General features: G+C 39.0%; 2 protein-coding genes across 6 annotated transcripts; both read left to right on the top strand.

Moving 5' to 3' along the window:
* The first annotated feature begins 237 nt into the window (after positions 1–237).
* Positions 238–7,226, top strand: mfsd10 (major facilitator superfamily domain containing 10). Of its 2 annotated transcripts, none has more exons than XM_069706537.1 (13): positions 238–321; positions 1,934–2,118; positions 2,621–2,717; positions 2,872–2,975; positions 3,098–3,256; positions 3,475–3,666; positions 4,900–5,002; positions 5,105–5,216; positions 5,304–5,412; positions 5,525–5,615; positions 6,447–6,494; positions 6,590–6,679; positions 6,858–7,226. In XM_069706537.1, exons 2-13 carry the CDS (start codon positions 1,966–1,968, stop codon positions 6,959–6,961), a joined length of 1,362 nt encoding a protein of 453 aa, XP_069562638.1. In that variant the 5' UTR covers positions 238–321; positions 1,934–1,965; the 3' UTR covers positions 6,962–7,226. The 2 variants fall into 2 exon arrangements, with proteins under 2 accessions (XP_069562638.1, XP_069562637.1); XM_069706536.1 differs by having other exon boundaries at positions 5,087–5,216.
* A 1,062-nt stretch (positions 7,227–8,288) lies between these two features.
* On the top strand, positions 8,289–18,285 carry secisbp2 (SECIS binding protein 2). Of its 4 annotated transcripts, none has more exons than XM_069706521.1 (18): positions 8,289–8,449; positions 10,453–10,589; positions 10,686–10,830; positions 10,914–10,983; positions 11,157–11,371; positions 11,499–11,583; positions 11,771–11,865; positions 12,460–12,603; positions 12,695–12,781; positions 12,868–12,969; positions 13,072–13,204; positions 13,377–13,543; positions 13,635–13,803; positions 13,922–14,105; positions 14,246–14,466; positions 15,188–15,342; positions 15,455–15,641; positions 15,842–18,285. In XM_069706521.1, exons 1-18 carry the CDS (start codon positions 8,441–8,443, stop codon positions 15,967–15,969), a joined length of 2,433 nt encoding a protein of 810 aa, XP_069562622.1. In that variant the 5' UTR covers positions 8,289–8,440; the 3' UTR covers positions 15,970–18,285. The 4 variants fall into 4 exon arrangements, with proteins under 4 accessions (XP_069562622.1, XP_069562620.1, XP_069562623.1 ...); XM_069706519.1 differs by having other exon boundaries at positions 13,635–13,809; XM_069706522.1 differs by having other exon boundaries at positions 13,635–13,833; positions 13,928–14,105; positions 15,846–18,285.
* Positions 18,286–18,601: the final 316 nt, after the last annotated feature.

The raw sequence follows: 18,601 nt of genomic DNA, 5'->3' as shown, positions 1-18,601 counted from the left end.
CGGTTTTATGAGAAATCACAACTCTGAAATATTGGCGATGGAGATAATGATTCGTGTCACCCTGAATCGAAAAATATCACGATTAAACCTGCACAAGGTGAAACACGAAAATACGAGCTTCCGCGGATCACCTGAAGGCAGCGTTTTGTAGTGTGCGTGTTGGTTGGTTGGTTGCGCCACATTCTTGTCATCCGAATGTAAGAGGACACCGCTTCCTTGTGTGGACTAATAATTATGGGCTGATGAGGAGGAGGAGAAGGTAAAAGTGATCAAACCTCGGTGTGATCGGCTGCTCTGATTTCAACACTCTGCGGAAACAGTGTAAGTAAAACGTCTTCCAGTGTTTCTGTTCACTTAGTAGCAAAAAAAAAACGAAAAGAGGTGATGCTGAGAGGTGCTATTGATCAGTCTCACTGGATCGATAATAGACTCTTCTGAAGCATTTAGGCTATTTGTAGGGAATGTGTTTTGTTATTAGAGAGACGTGTTTTAAAAGTAATCCCGAAATGGTGCCATGTGGGTGTATTTGCTGAAATGAGTTCATAGAGGAACTGTTTCGTCCTTCCTTGAACGACACATTTTCTCTCTCCTTCCTGATGTCTTACTGTCAGAAGATGTGGTAAAAAATACAGTACACACATCTGGGTTTTATTTGCTTAGATCTGTCCTGTGGTGGAGAGGCATCTTTCCAAATCCATAACTTTCACATTTTTACAGTAGTTAAAAGTAAATTTTCTCACTTTTGAGGTACTTATTAGAGTATTTACCATTAAATGCTACTTAATATTTCTACTCCAGTACATTGCAAAGGGACGTACTTTAGTTTGACCACACTCTGCTACGTGTATGCAACACTCAGTTACAACATAGTGTTGAAATTAAGATTTTAGAGGATGAACCAATAACACAAAATACGACAAATTCTTAAATAAGTTGGAGTATATTAAATATAAGCAGTGAATAGTTGGGTTGTCTGCTTGTCGTCTTTTAAATGTCAGATGATATAACTGTTGAAAAGTCCCAAAAAGTGCAAAAGATGAATCAAACTTTGTATATTTACAAGCTCTTAGATTTATCTTGAAACCCTTTTGGAAGAGCACAGAGTAATAAAGAAAACTTTACTGTACATTCAGTATTTAAAACGAGCCAACATACCAAGTATTAGCAATCTGACAATGTCACGTATAATCACTCATTTCTTGCAAAAGAATATCGTATGATTGATAATTAACGCACATTTTGTTGCCAATAGTTCTTTACTTTTATTCAAGTAAAATTTTGAATGCAGGTTTTAATTGTAATTTAATATAATTACATGGTTGTTTCAGCACTTTTACTTTTCCCAATTCTCCCCAGTGGAGATAAACGTTCAACTAACTGAGCTGCAGGTGTCATTAAAATACTCGCCTATATTTAATGTTTCTACAAAGCTTTGCCCATTAACCTGCAGATTACTAACTTTTAGTTAACAGGTGTTTTTTGTGTTTTTTGTTATAACTTTCTAGAAAGTAATAAGGATGTAACTGGAATGTGTATGTGGCATTATTACAATGAAAAATGGAGACACAACTCAGTTCAGTTCATTCCAATAAATTAGAAGCATAAACTCCATTTAAAGGAATATGTTGGGGTGTGGTGTTTAAGAAGAGCAGATCTTTTGAGTGAATGAGGAAGTATGGGATTACCAACAAAGCCTGCAGACTTTGACCTTGAATATCTTACAGTTAGTCATCACTGGAACATTTCTTTCCAGGAAACTGGAAAGGAAATACAGACCTGTAACTGTAGCACTAGGGCATTACTGGTTGCTCTTCCTGAAGATAAGAGGTCAAGCATATTGCCTGACACTTTTATTACACTGTATATAAAACGTCCCACATTTATTTCCGCGCCAGTGTCGCCCTTTAATCATCTGCTGTATGTTTCTGAACAGTAACAGAAGAGACACCGTACTCAGCAGGAGGAATGTCTGATGTAAACAAAGCTGCAGAGGACAGAGGCTCCTTCTCATCGACGGTCATCAGGATCGTGTTTGTCATCCTGCTGCTGGACCTGCTGGGATTCACTCTGATTCTCCCTCTGCTGCCCTCCATTTTGGACCATTATGCACAAACAGGGGTTGGTTTTGGATTTTGGATTATTTTATTTTTTTTTAAACTACTTTCTATAAGAGCAGCACAATGACTTAAATGCACTTTTGAAATGAATTATTGTCATATATGGACACAGAGCATCATACAAGGTGCATCATACAAGTCAACACATTTAGAAAACTAGGTAGCTGATAAAGTGCATTTTTCCTGGCAATTCGAAAACTCTCACCACACGGTTTTGAAATATGTTTTTTGATCAAACAGTGAGCTAGTTCGTTACCAGAAGAATAAAATGATTCCTCAGCTGTTAAAAAAGGTGAATTTTTATGTGAATTCCTGGACAGCTTCTGTGCAGCCTGTGATGCTCCCTCAAACAAAGACGGGTTTTGTGTGAAGAATCTGTTCCATGAAAACCATGAGTGATTGGATCAGTAGGCGATGGAGGCTGAATGCTGACTCATGCTGAAGTGGCCTCTTCACTGTCGTCTCTGTTTGAGGTCGTATCTCTGTGTGTTCTTGCCGTGCAGGATGTGGTGTATCAGTCTCTGCAGAGCGTTGTGGACTGGTTCAGGGAGGCTGTTGGGATTCCTATGGAGAAGAAATACAACAGTGTGCTGTTTGGAGGTACATTGGATTCATATCCGGTTGTATACAGCTGATCTGGAGCTTTGTCTTTTGCATGACATTATGATTATTGAAACACGTAACTTCAATAACGCAGACAAGCTGAGATAATACCAGGTTTTTTGGCTTAATGCTCCTTCATTTTTAATTTCAGGTCTGATTGGGTCGCTGTTCTCTCTGCTGCAGTTCCTGTCGTCGCCTGTAACCGGAGTTCTGTCGGACCGTCATGGCAGAAGACCTCTGCTCATACTGACCACAGTGAGTAAATACTACACTACATCTTTACAGTGTAAACATTAGTGTTCTCTCACATTAGAAACCGTACAGTCCTGCCGCCAGCGCTGGTTCATTCAGGTCTGATCGGGTGCTTTGTGTTTCAGATGGGGCTGATGGCCTCCTACGCAGTCTGGGCTGTTTCCCAGAGCTTCAGCATGTTCCTTTTGTTTCGGATGATTGGGGGCATTTGTAAGGGCAACGTCAGCCTCTGCACCGCCATCGTGGCCGACCTGCCTTGTCCAAAAACACGGAACCGAGGAATGGTAGGCACAGGAAAAGTTGAAGTTAAACACCTTAAATAAACGTTAATATGATCAGATGCAGAGACTGGAGGATCACAGGGAAATATATTATAATAACTCTGTGGCTCTCACCCTCGTGTTTTTTAATTGTACATAATTCAAGCAGTTTATGCCTTTGTTATTGTAAGCTGACTGTCTTAAGTGTGGAAAAAAAATCAGCCGGATTTCATTGTGACCAGGCTATGATCGGCATTGCCTTCTCCCTGGGCTTCACTGTGGGGCCTCTGATGGGGGCCTACTTTGCCATCAGCTCCAGAACAACAGGAAATGTTTTCTACCAAACTCCAGCTCTGCTCGCCTTGGCCTTCAGTGCTGCCGATCTGCTCTTTATCTGGCTCATGCTACCAGAGACGCTAACGCCGGACGTCAAGGTTAGTTTATGGAGGCACTCCCTCCGTGATGAACTGAATCACATAGTTTTAAAGAAACAGGCAGTAGTGCTTGTGCAGCTCTCCTAAAAGAACAATCCAGATCTTTTACTTAAGTAAAGGTAGTAATACTTAATTAAAAGTGAAACATCCACATTAAATATTTTCTAGAAAAGAATAAGTATTAGCAGCATAAATAAAAGAACGTGTTATGCAGGACGGCCCCATTCAGAGATTCAGAGTCATCTTATATTCATATTTTAATATTATCAAAGTGGCACTAAAATGTAAGCCTGGTATTAACAGATCCAAATTCACTGTGTGAATAGATCTTAGGTTAACTATTGGAGCAGCAACATTAGGATTAAATGTCATCGCACTTCCACACTGGTTGCTGATTGGTCTGCCCTTCAGAGTTTAATCACAGCAAAGAAAACTGAAGCTCTGAGCAACAGTCTGACTACTTAAATGTAAAAATGTTACATACTTTTTTGTTGTTTAGTCTGTAGCAGTTCATCATATTTTATACGCTGATGATATGCTGTTTTCATCTGAAAACTAACTGATAACTATGGCTGTAAAATACAGTTATGGGAGTAAAATGCAGTGTAGTGGAGTGGAAGTAAAAAGTAGCATTGAATAGAAATACTTCAGTTTACATTGATACAGATATAACTATCAATACCTGCATATTTTTTATTGCATGTTTAGAAGAACATGGTCATTTAATTTTTTGGTGGAAAAACCACACCAGACACACCATAATATATAAAAGCGAGTATTTTTTATTTGACTTAAAGAAGTTCTGGAGGGAGTTTTCCAAGCAGGGAAATCAAAAACACACTTGAACATCAGATACATTAAATATGTCCACTTACGCAGGTGTTTTCACTTCCTATGGCCATCACACAAGTTCCCAGAAAATAGAGTTTACATCAATGACAGCAAACCTTTTTTTCTATGATATAATCATCTATCAGAAATGCAGATAATTTATCTGATTTAAACAATTTCCCCTTGGGTATTAATAAAGTATTAATAAAGTATCTATCTATCTATCTATCTATCTATCTATCTATCTATCTATCTATCTATCTATCTATCTATCTATCTATCTATCTATCTATCTATCTATCTATCTATCTATCTATCTATCTATCTATCTATCTATCTATCTATCTATCTATCTATCTATCTATATATATATATATATATATATATCTGGTTTGATCCTAGGCCTTATCTCCAGGGTGTGGGGACTCTAGCGACCTCCTCAACCCGTTATCTTTGTTCCATTTTGCTGCTGTTTCCAGGACCAAAGAGCCGCCTTCAAAAGAAAGTGAGTGCAGTGTGAGGCAGCAGCTTATACCCTATTGACCCAAATATAAAGCTGAATGAACTTAAATGGCATGCTCATATGAAGTGGGTTGGTCTTTTACAGGAATGCAAAAGCTCCAAGTGTTGGGCGTGGTTTATTTCTGCTACCTCTTCCTGTTCTCCGGTCTGGAGTTCACACTGAGTTTTCTGACTCACCAGCGCTTCCAGTTTACAAGGTATGCACTCAGAGATAAGGCATTGTGTCTCTGTCAGACAGACGTAGTCAGAAAACTCAAACAGCAACCTACCATTTTCCTCAACAGCATGCAGCAAGGAAAGATGTTCTTCTTCATTGGTGTCATCATGGCTTTAATCCAGGGGGGTTACGCTCGCAGAATCAAACCTGGGCACCATATCAAGGCTGTTCGAATGGTAAAAGCACCATCTGCTTATGTTGGATAGATAACGACACAATAACATGTGTTCAGTGCTGATGGGACCAGATGAACTGCAGAAATACTGAAACATCTTTCTTTGATTTTAGGCAATCATATTATTGATCCCAGCCTTTATTCTCATTGGTTTATCATGGAATTTAACAATGCTGTACATCGGCTTGGCGTTATACTCCTTTGGTGAGTCATATTTACATTTACTGTGTTTGAACAATAACCAAATGAAATAACAGTAGGCCTAAATTCTTTCATCATATTTTATCTCCAGACTGTGCAAATGGATTAAAAGATAAACAACCAAGAAAATACAAATTAAACTGATTAAATAGGAGAACATTTCCAAGATGAACAAGCAGGACGATAATACTGTACTTTAGTAACAAATCAGATTGCAAACCTTACTTATTTATCTACTCTGGATTATAAATGATGCAAATAATATCCTGAACACTGCATAACTTGCTTTTCAAACACCCTCCTTCAAGAGCTCAGGAGAGGAATCGCTGTACTGTTTCACATGAGCCGGGTCTCTCAAGATTAATTAGAAAAATAATAAGTGGTTAAATTGCATACTATTTGTACTGCAAATTGAGTTTATTATTTGCTTCTTAAACATGTTTTATAATTTAATATAAATTCTGATGAATTTAAACCTTGAAATTAAGAAGATAAAACATTGCCTGCATTATGAAATATTAGTGTGGAACAGATTTAGAAAAGGCATCTGCACAGAGGATTTGGAAATATATATTTTGGAATAAACCAGAACAAGATCAAATCAAGATAAATAAAGTTGAGAGCTTGACTATCTAACTGTTTTAAATATTTAAGCCCTCTGTTTTATACCTCTGAGGTCCAATAAATTAATTTATAAATGTGACTTTTCTGGTTAAATGAAGGTTACATAAAAATACAAAAATCACCAATCATACAGATGTAAATCACAGTTGGTTGAAGTGAAACATCATGTAAAAGATTTACTGATTATTTATGTCCTTCCTGTTCTTCCAGCGGCTGCAGTAGTCGTTCCCTGCCTGTCCACACTTGTTTCTGACCACGGTGAGCCTCTTGTTAATGCTCACCGATGAAACCATTTTAATGATGCTATAATGTGCAGACTGGTCGCTGATTGTCCGCCGTGGCTGTTCCTCCAGGTTCTGCGAGTCAGAAAGGCACAGTGATGGGGATCCTGCGTAGTCTGGGCGCCCTGGCAAGAGCACTGGGACCAGTGGTGTCTTCCTCAGGTGAGGGAGCTGTGGGAATAGGAGAGAACGGTGTCACGACGACCAGTTGAACTTTGTAGACTTAAAATGTGTTGAATTTTGAAATGTTAGCCAACAGTCGATCCTTCTGAAACAATACCATTTGAATCAGCTGCATATCTCCATTCATTTTGTTTCCACTCTCGTGTTTGCTCCACAGTTTACTGGATTGCGGGTGCACAGACCTGTTTTCTCCTCACATCAGCCGCTTTCGTGATACCACTAGTGCTCCTGGGCAGAGCCACAAGGCTAAAGGAGGAATAAAGGAGCAGCACGGAGACTTGAAAAGACTTTTAAAAGGCTGATAACTGTGTTGCCTCAATGAATGTTATGATGTTTACATCTTCTGGGTGAGCAACCACGGATGTATTACTTTGCCACATTCTACAATAACGAGGACATATTTGCTTTCTGTGCTGTCGGCCAAAGATCATCACATGAACCAGAACAATGCGAGAAGACGATGCGCTCGCCAAACAGAGGGAATATAGTTGTTTTTTTTATTGTGTTAATAAATGGATATAATGTTGTTTATTTGCACAGACCTGTGCATGTTATAGACTCCATGGTATACGGTGGTGCTCAAACATCATTTGTATAATTTTATAGTGCAGTATTTTGTTATCAATCAATCCGATTTTGTATTTCACAAAGTAGCATTTTATTTTCACTAACTTCAATACATTTTGAGATTCTATTTTCTTCTAATTAAAAAGAACAAACAAACCCTACAGCATGTGTCTATGCAAATAAATAACAATCTTACATAAAAGTAATTAGTATAATTGTTCAAAAAGGTTTGCAGTAAACTTTTCAATTTAAGTAATGTACTGAGCTTGTATTGGAGGTACTTGTACTCTTGTATTAGTTATGCTCCATAATACTCTTACTCCAATACATACATTTTCCTACACAACATTTTTTTTAATTTTTGGATGTTACATAAAAACATACCATCCATCTCTAGAATAAGGTATTGTAGAGTTGTGATTTTTATACATTAAACCACAACAGTATACAAATAAGTAAATGGTATCTTAGGTTTAACAAGCCCTGAAATATTGATTGCATATTAGTGCATCATTGATAATAATGATTGATTGTTTTACTTTTAATTTTCTGATAATTCTTTTTAAATTTAACATAAACTATCTTTTCCAATGACTTTACTGGACAAAACACTGCTGCCGGGGCTTCGCATGGGCTACACACAAATTAATTTAGGAGTGCTCAATAAGGGAGCACAAAATGAGCAGAAATATGTTGGTCGTGTTGAAAGTGCTGGTAGATGTTGGCAGCATGCCCATGCATAGTCTCACCAGCTCAATAATGCAAAGTGTGCAGTAAAGTTCAGTTATTCAAATGATCAAAAGTGACATGACAGAGCGAACATCAGGATCCAGACATGTTTACATCATTGTTTTATTCTGTGACTTTTTTTTTAGAGATGCTTGTTAAACTGTGATTTTTATTTTTTAAAAGAATAAATCTCATGTTTATATCCAGTTTACGGGTGTCACTAGTCAGAGGTGCCAGCAGAGGTCGCTGTCGGTCCTCTGACGTCATCATCAGCTGTTTCAATCAACTAGCTGCTCCTGCTAATGCTATCAAACAGGTTGCTAAACTGGGTTAGCCTGTTGGCGCTGATACATGTGGCACCGCTGTAACGAGGAAGGAGTTTGACCACTGATGGTGGCTCGAGTGAACATGCGAAGATGTGACTGCATCTAGGAAAACCCAAAGATGGACAAGGTATTTGATGAAAAGTAGCGTTACGGTTGTTTTTAGCTCGCTGGCCAGCATGTGTTTGAGCTTAGGCTAACTTTTAGCGAACTTTATCCGTTTAAAAACAAGTGTAGAACATACTAATAAGTGAACGGCTGGTGTGGCTGTACTAATAAATTGTTAGTTAACTCGTATATTAAGACATTAGTTTTGAGTGGCTCCCCAAAAGTTACAATTATGAAACGTTAGCGAGTTGTCAGTTTCAGCTAACTTCGAGCTACACAAGCTACCCTCGAATGAGAAGTAGTAACAGTAGCTGTAGTAGTATAGTAGGAGTATTAGTAGTACTAGTAGTAACAGTAGCTGTAGTAGTATAGTAGGAGTATTAGTAGTAGTATTAGTACTGTAGTAGTAACAGTAGCTGTAGTAGTATAGTAGGAGTATTAGTAGTACTAGTAGTAACAGTAGCTGTAGTAGTATAGTAGGAGTATTAGTAGTACTAGTAGTACTGTAGTAGTATAGTAGGAGTATTAGTAGTACTAGTAGTAACAGTTACTGTAGTAGTATAGTAGGAGTATTAGTATTAGTACTGTAGTAGTAACAGTAGCTGTAGTAATATAGTAGGAGTATTATAGTAGTAGTATAGTAGGAGTATTATAGTACTAGTATAATAGTAGTACTATTGTAGTACCAGTAGCTGTAGTAGTATAGTAGGAGTATTAGCAGTACTAGTACTAGTAGTAACAGTAGCTGTAGTAGTATAGTAGGAGTATTAGTATTAGTACTGTAGTAGTAACAGTAGCTGTAGTAGTATAGTAGGAGTATTATAGTAGTACTATAGTAGTAGTATTATAGTAGTACTATAGTAGTAACAGTAGCCTTAGTAGTATAGTAGGAGTATTAGTAGTACTATAGTAGTAGTATAGTAGCAGTAGCTGTAGTAGTATAGTAGGAGTATTAGTAGTACTATTACTATAGTAGTACCAGTAGCTGTAGGAGTATAGTAGGAGTATTAGTAGTACTAGTACTATAATAATAGTATAGTAGTAGTACTATAGTAGTACCAGTAGCTGTAGTAGTATAGTAGGAGTATTAGCAGTACTAGTACTAACAGTAGCTGTAGTAGTATAGTAGGAGTATTAGTAGTACTAGTACTATAGTAGTAACAGTAGCTGTAGTAGTATAGTAGGAGTATTAGTAGTACGGGTACTATAGTAGTAACAGTAGCTGTAGTAGTATAGTAGGAGTATTAGTAGTACTATAGTAGTAGTATTATAGTAGTACTATAGTAGGAGTATTATAGTAGTACTAGTACTATAGTAGTAGTACTATAGTAGCAGTACTAGTACTATAGTAGTAGTATTATAGTAGTACTATAGTAGTAACAGTAGCTGTAGTAGTGTATTAGTAGTATAGTAGTACTGGTAGTATGGTAGTAGTAACAGTAGCTGTAGTAGTATAGTAGTAGTATTATAGTAGTACTATAGTAGTAGTGGTAGTAGTATTATAGTATAGTACTAGTATTAGTAGTACTAGTATTAATACTAGTATTAGTAGTACTAATACTATAGTAGTAGTAGTATAGTAGTACTATAGTAGTAGTATTATAGTAGTACTAGTACTATATTAGTATAGTAGTAGTAGTATTGTAGCAGTTGTAGTATAATTGTATTGTAGTATAGTTGTGCTCGTATAGTAATAGTAATAGTAGTAGTATATTACCGGTATAGTAATATAAGTAGTAGTAGTATAGTGGTAGTAGTACTTTAGTAGTAACAGTAGCTGTAGTGGTAGTACTAGTATTAGTGTAGTAGTAGTGGTGGTGGTGGTGTTAGTACTAGTAGTAGTAGTAGTAGTAGTAGTAGTAGTAGTAGTATATTGATAGTAGTATAGTGGTGGTAGTAGTAATGGTGGTGGTGATTAGTGTTGAGATAAATATGGTTGGTTTACTTGAAGTGGAGTCAATAAGATGGTTGTTGAAGGTCAAACACAAACACAACACTGTTGATGACGGTCTTTACTTTGTGCAGGAGAGCAAACAGTCATCTGCTGTCCAGGCTTTGGACCATCAGCACCGGAGGAGACGGAGAACTGCCGAGCCTGACGCAGCCCTCACAGCACCTCTAGTGTTACCAAATCCATATGTGTCAGACCAGAGTTCAAGAAGGTAGGAAGGGAACAACAGGGATATTCACTTTAATTCATTCACTGGACCCTTCACCTGAAATATTCAACTGCTAATCTCTGTCTGGACTTTTTTAAGGAACCTGTCAGATCTGAGCCCAAAGCCAGCTGGAAAAGCAGGAGATGTGTCGAGGAATCATGGTTACAGCAGCAGCCGGCATGTTAGAGAGAGCAGGGATGATTTCCCACAGAGAGACAAGTCTGCAAGGGACCCACAAGCAAAGGTTGGTTACATTTTGAGCAGCCAAAAACAAGATATGAACAAACTCTATTCATGTATTCAGTTCAATGATTTGTTTTCTCACAGACATCAAAAAGCAACAATGACTCTCAAGGCAGACTCATGGGCAAGAACTCAATGGATACACAGAAAAAAGGTAATTATCATACGTGGCATTATTAACTTTTACATGAACTGATGCCCCGATACTACAGCCAGTGGATCCTATCATTTTCAGCGCAGACCTAGTTTTCCTTACTTCAGTCATTGGACGTGCATTTTGTTACATACTGGAGGTAAATACCTGTTTGAACTTGAATTCATCCACAGGTTTTAGAGGTACCAGGTCTGCCCCAAACTCCGCAGGGAAGTCTAAACCAGCACCGACAAACTTGGTGCCATTTGAAGTGAAGATGGCTGATTTCCCGGAGTTAGCTGGTATTTCTCTGAGAAAAGCAGCTCCTCCTGTCGCTCAGAAAGAGTGCTGGGGTCCAAGTCCTCCATCTACAGACCCCCAAACTCCAAAACTGGCATCTTCCTGGAAGGTCAGCTCATGAAACTATCAGATGTGATGATCATGTAAAAGTTGGGGCTGCTTTTTATTTTTGTACTTCAATAACACAAAGTTACTCTCGTGAATCTGTTGCGGTGTGTGTTTTTTCTGTTGAGTAGTCTGGAAGGAGAGGATCCCCGACACGACTCGACGCCCAACAGCGTGTCACTGAGGCTAAGCCAGACACCCCTGTTATCCCAGCAGGTAGGGGGACACTTCCTGTTGTCAGTCTTTCAAAGACGAGAAGGCAACATCAATAATAAATCACACACTGATCATCCTTTTATTGTGTGTGTTTGTGTTTCTGTGTGTGTGTGTGTGTGTGTGTGTGTGTGTGTGTGTGTGTGTGTGTGTGTGTGTGTGTGTGTGTGTGTGTGTGTGTGTGTGACAGGTCAGCCACCGGTGGCCTCGTGGGCTAACATCGCCTCTCAGCCTCCCAAGAAACCTGCCCCAAAAGAAAAGGCGATCAACAGCAACCACATGCAGGTGTGATGAGGGTTTGATTTTGATTTTCAACAAAGATACTTCATTTTCTGTAGGGAATCTGCAGGTCTTGAAAGTTCATAAATTAATGAATTATTTTTTAACTTGTAACATGAGAGAGTTTCAGAGGAGAGCCGTAGAAATCTGCTCTTTATTCAAATCAAACCAAGATGAACAAAAGGGTGAGCTGAGTTCTGTGGCTGAAAATGCATTTAGAACAGTAGTGTAGTATAGTATAGTATAGTATAGTATAGTATAGTATAGTATAGTATAGTATAGTATAGCCATGGACAGTTTTGCTGGTATATGAATTTGATAAATGTATCTCTGTCAATTTTATACCATTTTTACCATGAATTTATTAAATCAATTAACCAGCAATTAATAACTTGATCACATTCTCAGATCTGTATAGATTGTATGCATTCAATCAACAAATTTAATTGTAATAGTCTTTACATTATTAACCCTCGAGCATCAGTCAAATGTTGATAAGTGAAATCAGCCACTGTCTAAAGTAGTAAAGTGTTCAGGTGAAGCTCTGGGCTCTGCAGGACTCTTTCAACATTGTATTTTGTGATTTGTACACGTTACCAGTTGGAGGACATGACTGCACGGCAGGAAGAAGGAGCCCCAGGCAAGAAAAAACGAAAGAAAAAGAAGAAGGCTAAAGGCACCGGAGAAGATGCAGAAGCTGAGTCAGAGGAACCGGCGATTGTTCAACAGCCTCCGAAATTTGAGGTGAACAAAGTCTGGGTTACGTTTTGTCATTCAACACATGGTTTTAGAAACACGGCAGGATGGATGACGTCGTTGTCTGCTTTTGTTCAAGGATGAAGAGGAGTTCCCCGGCTTGACTCCATCTTTCACTGGGACAGACAGGTTGATAACCAGCAGCAGTACAAAGCTATGCAATCAGGTATATATCGTTAGAGTGTCGTGTGTAGTGAAACACAAATTAAATTGACAGTGAGGTTTATGTGAAAATCACGTTTCATTTTGAAGGAAAACCAAAGAGAAAGAAGTCAGCATCAGTGTGTTGATCAGAACAAGGAAAGATCATCATCAGCAAAAACGCAGCCCACTGAAACCACTAAGAAAGGACAGGTTTGTGTTTTTCCTCTGTTGAAATTATCCTGAACAAAACGGTATCTATCAAGACTGTATGTTTTGAATAAGTAGCCATGTTTTTGGTCACCTGATTTCTAGAAAGCTGAGAAAGTGTCTGGGAAGAAGAGCAAAGTTCCCGTCCAGCTGGACATCGGAAACATGTTGGCTGCCCTGGAAAAGAAGCAACAGTCTCAGAAAGCCAAGCAGGACGCCAAGCCGCTCATCCTCTCAGGTTGGTTGTGTCGACATCTCGGCCTTTGTCCTCACTCAACTCCATACATTTAATTTGAAAACATATTTTGAACAATAATACTAATTTAATAAGGACTTGCCTTGTGATCCAAACCTGTTGGTGCAGGCTTTCAAAACCTGATCAAGAATACGTCCTCCTTGTTTTGTTGTAGTTGGTGGAGGACTGCCTGTCGGCCAGAAGCAACCGGCGCTCCAGAAGAAGCCGCCCTGGCAGCAGGATAAAATCGCCCACAATCCCCTGGACTCCACCAGCCCTCTGGTGAAGAAGGGCAAGCAGAGAGAGGTGCCCAAAGCCAAGAAACCCACTCCTCTCAAGAAGGCAAGTCCGCTTAGTCTGGAAGAGTTTCATGAAAAATGCATCTCAGCAGTGCGGCCTTGTTTTTAGGACTTTATATCCGTCACGTCCTCAGGTCATTTTGAAAGAAAGAGAGGAGAGGAAACAGAGACGTTTGCTGGAGGAGCGAGGACTGCTGCCTGAAGACGAGTCCACACTCGCCAACGAGGCCACAGAAGAAGAAGAGCAGGGTGATGCTGATGCTGATGCTGATGCTGATGCAGATGTAGATGCAGATGTAGATGCTGATGCTGATGCAGATGTAGATGCCACAGGTCAGAGCGAGCATGTGAAACAATAGAACCAATCCTGTTTTACTGAGCGATGATCAGCTTTATGAAGGGAAACGTTTGGCTTCTCAACCCTCAGATGAGTTTGTCAGTCCGACGGAGGGATCCGATGATCAGCCAGAGTTAAACAGCTCGGACCAGATAGCGGGAGAGGCTGATGAAGAGACTGACAAGGATGAGACCATACAGCAACAAACCACCTCACCTGAGCCCAACCCACCCAATGCACCTAAAATCCACAGCAGGAAGTTCAGAGAGTAAGATTGCGTGTTTCACTGAATCATGAGCGACTCGTGAGTTGACGGCTCTGTGTCCAATGTTCTTCTGTGAGAAATAAGAAACCAGCCACGGAATTAAATCACCGTTCTTCTCACGTTTCTGTTCATTTGCACGTCAGCTATTGCAGCCAGATGCTGAGCAAAGACGTGGATGAGTGTGTGACGAATCTGCTGAAGGAGCTGGTTCGGTTCCAGGACCGCCTGTACCAGAAGGACCCCATGAAGGCCCGCATGAAGAGACGCATCGTGATGGGCCTCCGAGAGGTCCTGAAGCACCTCAAGCTTAGGAAGGTCAAGTGCGTCATCATCTCACCCAACTGTGAACGCATCCAGTCCAAAGGTACTGTACGACGTCAGAGATGACTTTCAGTAGGTTTGAAATAAGGGAAGTCATTTTATGGAGGGAAAGAGTTGTGATCATTTTCTCAAAAATTTGTGCCCAAGTTCTTTGCATAATTTGTCAAATGCACGTGCAAGTTTTTGTTTGAGTGTTTTGTGTTTTTATTTTAAAATCAAGTGAAGTTCAAAAGTGGCCAAAGGACAAATCCATGATAGCAAAAGTAGAGATTGTAGTTTCTCTGAGATGGTTCACAAGGCAGGTAGTGTTGCGCCAAGCTTTGTTCCTTAAATAGTGACAGTGTTATTTTCTCAACTGTTTAGTCGATGAAATGCTCAACAAAATATGTAAAAAGAGCCCTTGACAAAGCCCAGAAAGTAAAAAGCAGCAGATCCTCATACTTAATACACAAGAAACAGTGAATGTTTGTGGGTCTTTTAACATTAAAATGCAACAACTGCATTTTCAAAATTGCACGTGACAACTGACAGTATTGGATTCTGTTACATCCAACTTGGAGAGCATTTTAAAACCGGTCTGTTTTGGATGGGAAACTAGCAGCTTCGTCTGGACATATGATTAACTTTGTTTAAGATTTGTTTTCAGAGAAAGACCGTGCGTCGTAACTGTCCGTAAATACACTACGAGATACAGACACGTACCAACTGAACCACAGAATACTTTAAAACGTTGCACTGATGTTAATGAAATGTCACCGTCACAGGCGGCCTGGATGAGGCCCTCCACACCATCATCGACACGTGTCGTGAACAGAGGGTGCCGTTCGTGTTTGCACTCTCCAGGAAAGCTTTGGGCCGCTCCGTCAACAAGGCCGTGCCCGTCAGCCTGGTCGGCATCTTCAACTACGATGGTGCACAGGTCAGGTTTATGTTCAGCAGGCGTTCACACTAAAATCAGGCACAGCAAGTACTGTATTTCAGGGTTTTTTTTTCCAAACGAGCTAAAAAAACAAAACCTCTCTTACTCCCAGGATGTCTATCATAAGATGATCGAGTTGTCCTCTGAGGCCAGGAGAGCATATGAGGAGATGGTGTTGGGCCTGGAGCAGAGAGGGCAGGCAGAGGAAGAGCAGGAAGCGAACACTGAGGAGATCAACAGCCCGGCCGAGGAACCGAAGTCTGATCCTGACAGCACACAGCCAGAAGAACCTGAATATAGTAAGTTACTGATCTGCTGAAATTCTGCAAACCAGACAGAGATACCTGCTCTTCTCTGGATTAGTCGGACAAATTTAGATTAGATTTCATCATGGAGATTAGAGAAGCACGATTTTTTTTTTTTTTTTTTTTTTTTTTACAGATTTCACCTTTTAAAAGTCAACTCAGATAACCCCATGTTGTCTCCATTTCCTTCTCAGTAAGAATCTGGAAGAAAATGTTGGAGAAGGAATGCAGCCACTCGTTTCTGAACTTTGAGGAGCAGCTGAGCTCCATGCACTTGGACAGTGAATGTATTCAAAACATGGATGAAGATGAGAAGAGTTGACAGTGGCGAAAGCCTTTCGTGCCTAAAAAAAAAAAAAATCCATTTGTTCTGATTAACAGAGTGGACTTCATCCCACAAGCAAAAAAAAAAAAAAAGAGCCGTGCACGGCTGCTCTGCTGCAAGTGGTTTACAAACTGGGGCTCACAACCACCCAGGACTGTCGGATAATGAATCATGATTTCCTTTGGTGAGGGTATTCACTAACTTAATAGGAATGAACCAATCACTTGAAAAGATCCCACAATATGAATTTTCAGTTGTTGTCTGATTTCAGTCAATTTCAAAGTGCTAACAAATTACCAGTGATGATCTGGAACCATGATAGTGCGTTTTGTTTTCTCTTATTGATTAGCTTCAGTTACTTGTGTTTTTCCAGGCATTTCTGCTATTGTTTGAAAGGGACAGGAAGTGAGGTGCGAGAGAAGGGATGACATGCAGCAACATTCCCTGATAGGATTTAAAGCCCAGGATGTACAGACTTTAAAAAAAAAAAAAAAAAAAGATTTATAGCTTAAAGAAATAGTTGTAGATCACCCGTTGTGAAGTGTGGGGAAAAGATTATGTTCAAAAGATTTGTTGTTGTAGAAAAAAAAAACTCACTCCATAATAGGAACATACTTTGCACAGAGCACAGTCATAAATCTGTTGGTTTTTTTTGTAATGCTTTCTTTGGTTACTTTTCCAGACTCGGTGCGCGACGTACAGCTCGGAGCCGCTATGTAGAACGAGCTCTGAGCTTCACAACGTTTTCCACTTTCAGTCTGTGATCAAATGTTCCAAAAGCACATTTATTTTCTAATATTTGTGTAACCTTAATATAATTTGGGCTCAAATGGTATTGACACATTCCCCATTTTTTTTTCTACAGCTACAAATCTTCACTTTTTACAGGTTTACTTTGGGTGATACACAACTACAGGGTGTGACATTTCACCTAAATTTAACCACCAAGTAATCCAAATAATATTGAGCCTCATTTGAGCCCCACACTTTAGTTTATAGTTAAAAATTGAGCTCAGATATTTCTTGTTTTCAAGTTAGAGGAGTCTACATGTTATTGTAGCCTTGGGTTTTTCTTTTTTTTTTTTTTTAAAATGGGGTAAATTAATGTTAAGAAACACCAACAGCTGGTAACTGACTCAGTTTTCTGTTGTTCTACATTGCAAGGATAAAGTTAATAAAGCAAGATAATAAATCAGGATCAGTTACAGTAATCTGAGGTCTATGTTGATAGTCACGTGTTAAAAGAAGCAACAAATTATATGTGAACTCTGTTAGGGGAGAGATTATGACTGATACAAAAATTGGAAGTTAACATTTTGAAGATCAGATTATGAATAGGAACATTTTAGTTCATGGTACGGACGTGTCATGTCTAATGTTGTTTAAGAAATAATTGAAAACCTTAAATGCAGAAAAGGTGCCACAGGGAATCCTGTTATAGTTGGATGTTGGTTTGCAGTTCATGAAAGATGGCTCTAATAATATTATCAAGTGATTGATTTATGGGGATGATACAAAAATATTCAGTTTTCATGGCAGATATTTTGAAAGGCACGCTTCACTAACAGGATGAATGTTTAGCTCCGGGGGGGTGGGGGGGGCTGCACATCTGCACATTGGGACATTTATTGGTAAGAAAACGTCATTAATGCTAATCTTTACAGAAGCACTTGGGCAAAATGTGTTCTGGAAAAAAAAAAAGTCTTAAGTTTTCTACAAATCTTGGAGCAAAAGTTCTAGATTTTAGGAAATATTCCAATTCACTTACCGGTCAAGAGAAACTGTCTTGTATATCATGTCTTATATCAGTTAATGAGCTTTGATTAGCACAAAGACAGGAAACGGGGAAACACTTAGACTTGCTCTGTATATTAGTTTAACACCCTGTAAAATGCAAATGGTCGTTTTTATACTTCAGTTCTAAAAAAAAAAAAAAAGATTTAAAACATTTTGTTTAGTCAGGAGATTTGCCCTTTGGACAGAGACAGATAAAACGCTTTCCCTGTTTCCTGTTTGTGTGCTAAGCTAAGCTGACTAATTGCTAGCTGTAGCCTTATATTTGCTAATCCTCTGCAGGACAGCAAACAAAATATTTCCCAAAATGTCCAATTGTTCCTTTAAATGCTCTTCTGAAGTGGTTCAGTCATGTCTGTGGTACTGAGAGACCAAACTGTGAAAGTTTAATAGTCATTTAGAAGTGCTTTAGGATAAAGTATGTATTTGACACAGAAGAAGTTGAGATGTCCTGATGTTGTCGTACAGATATATATATATTTTTTTGATTCCGCTCTTTTATAAATCCTTGAATACTGATACCATGTGTAAGGGAAACTGCCCAAAACAATGGAGTGAAAAATAATACATGATTTTTTGTTTTGTTTTGATAGATATACACTACTAGTTGACTCGTAAAATAGTTAACTGCAATCAGGACAGTTTTGAGTGAATTAATTTTCTTCGAGTAAAATATCAATTTAAAGTTTCATTTGAATAAAGAAGACAAGTGCAGTGTTCACTTGAATTGAGGGAATCATTAATGTACAAAAGTACTGGACCGAGTATACTTCCCTGAGGCACCACAATATTACAGATGGGACTAAATCTGACCCCCTGGGATCTGCTCAAATAA

Source organism: Brachyistius frenatus, unplaced genomic scaffold (assembly GCF_029030835.1).
Source record: "Brachyistius frenatus isolate BFR_SWC_R1_liver_20210118 unplaced genomic scaffold, ASM2903083v1 Contig_63, whole genome shotgun sequence".
In the NCBI taxonomy this organism is placed as follows: Eukaryota; Metazoa; Chordata; class Actinopteri; family Embiotocidae; genus Brachyistius; species Brachyistius frenatus.
Note: the sequence above shows the minus strand (reverse complement) of the source record. Positions and strands in the feature narration are given on the sequence as shown.

Coding starts and splice junctions, on each gene's coding strand:
- mfsd10 (XM_069706536.1), top strand. CDS start 1,966: ATGTCTGATGTAAACAAAGCTGCAGAGGACAGAGGCTCCTTCTCATCG. Junction 3,257..3,474: donor AAACACGGAACCGAGGAATG/GTAGGCACAGGA, acceptor CATTGTGACCAG/GCTATGATCGGCATTGCCTT. Junction 5,616..6,446: donor CTTGGCGTTATACTCCTTTG/GTGAGTCATATT, acceptor CTGTTCTTCCAG/CGGCTGCAGTAGTCGTTCCC.
- secisbp2 (XM_069706518.1), top strand. Junction 11,584..11,770: donor CACCCCTGTTATCCCAGCAG/GTAGGGGGACAC, acceptor TGTGTGTGACAG/GTCAGCCACCGGTGGCCTCG. Junction 14,467..15,187: donor TGAACGCATCCAGTCCAAAG/GTACTGTACGAC, acceptor TCACCGTCACAG/GCGGCCTGGATGAGGCCCTC.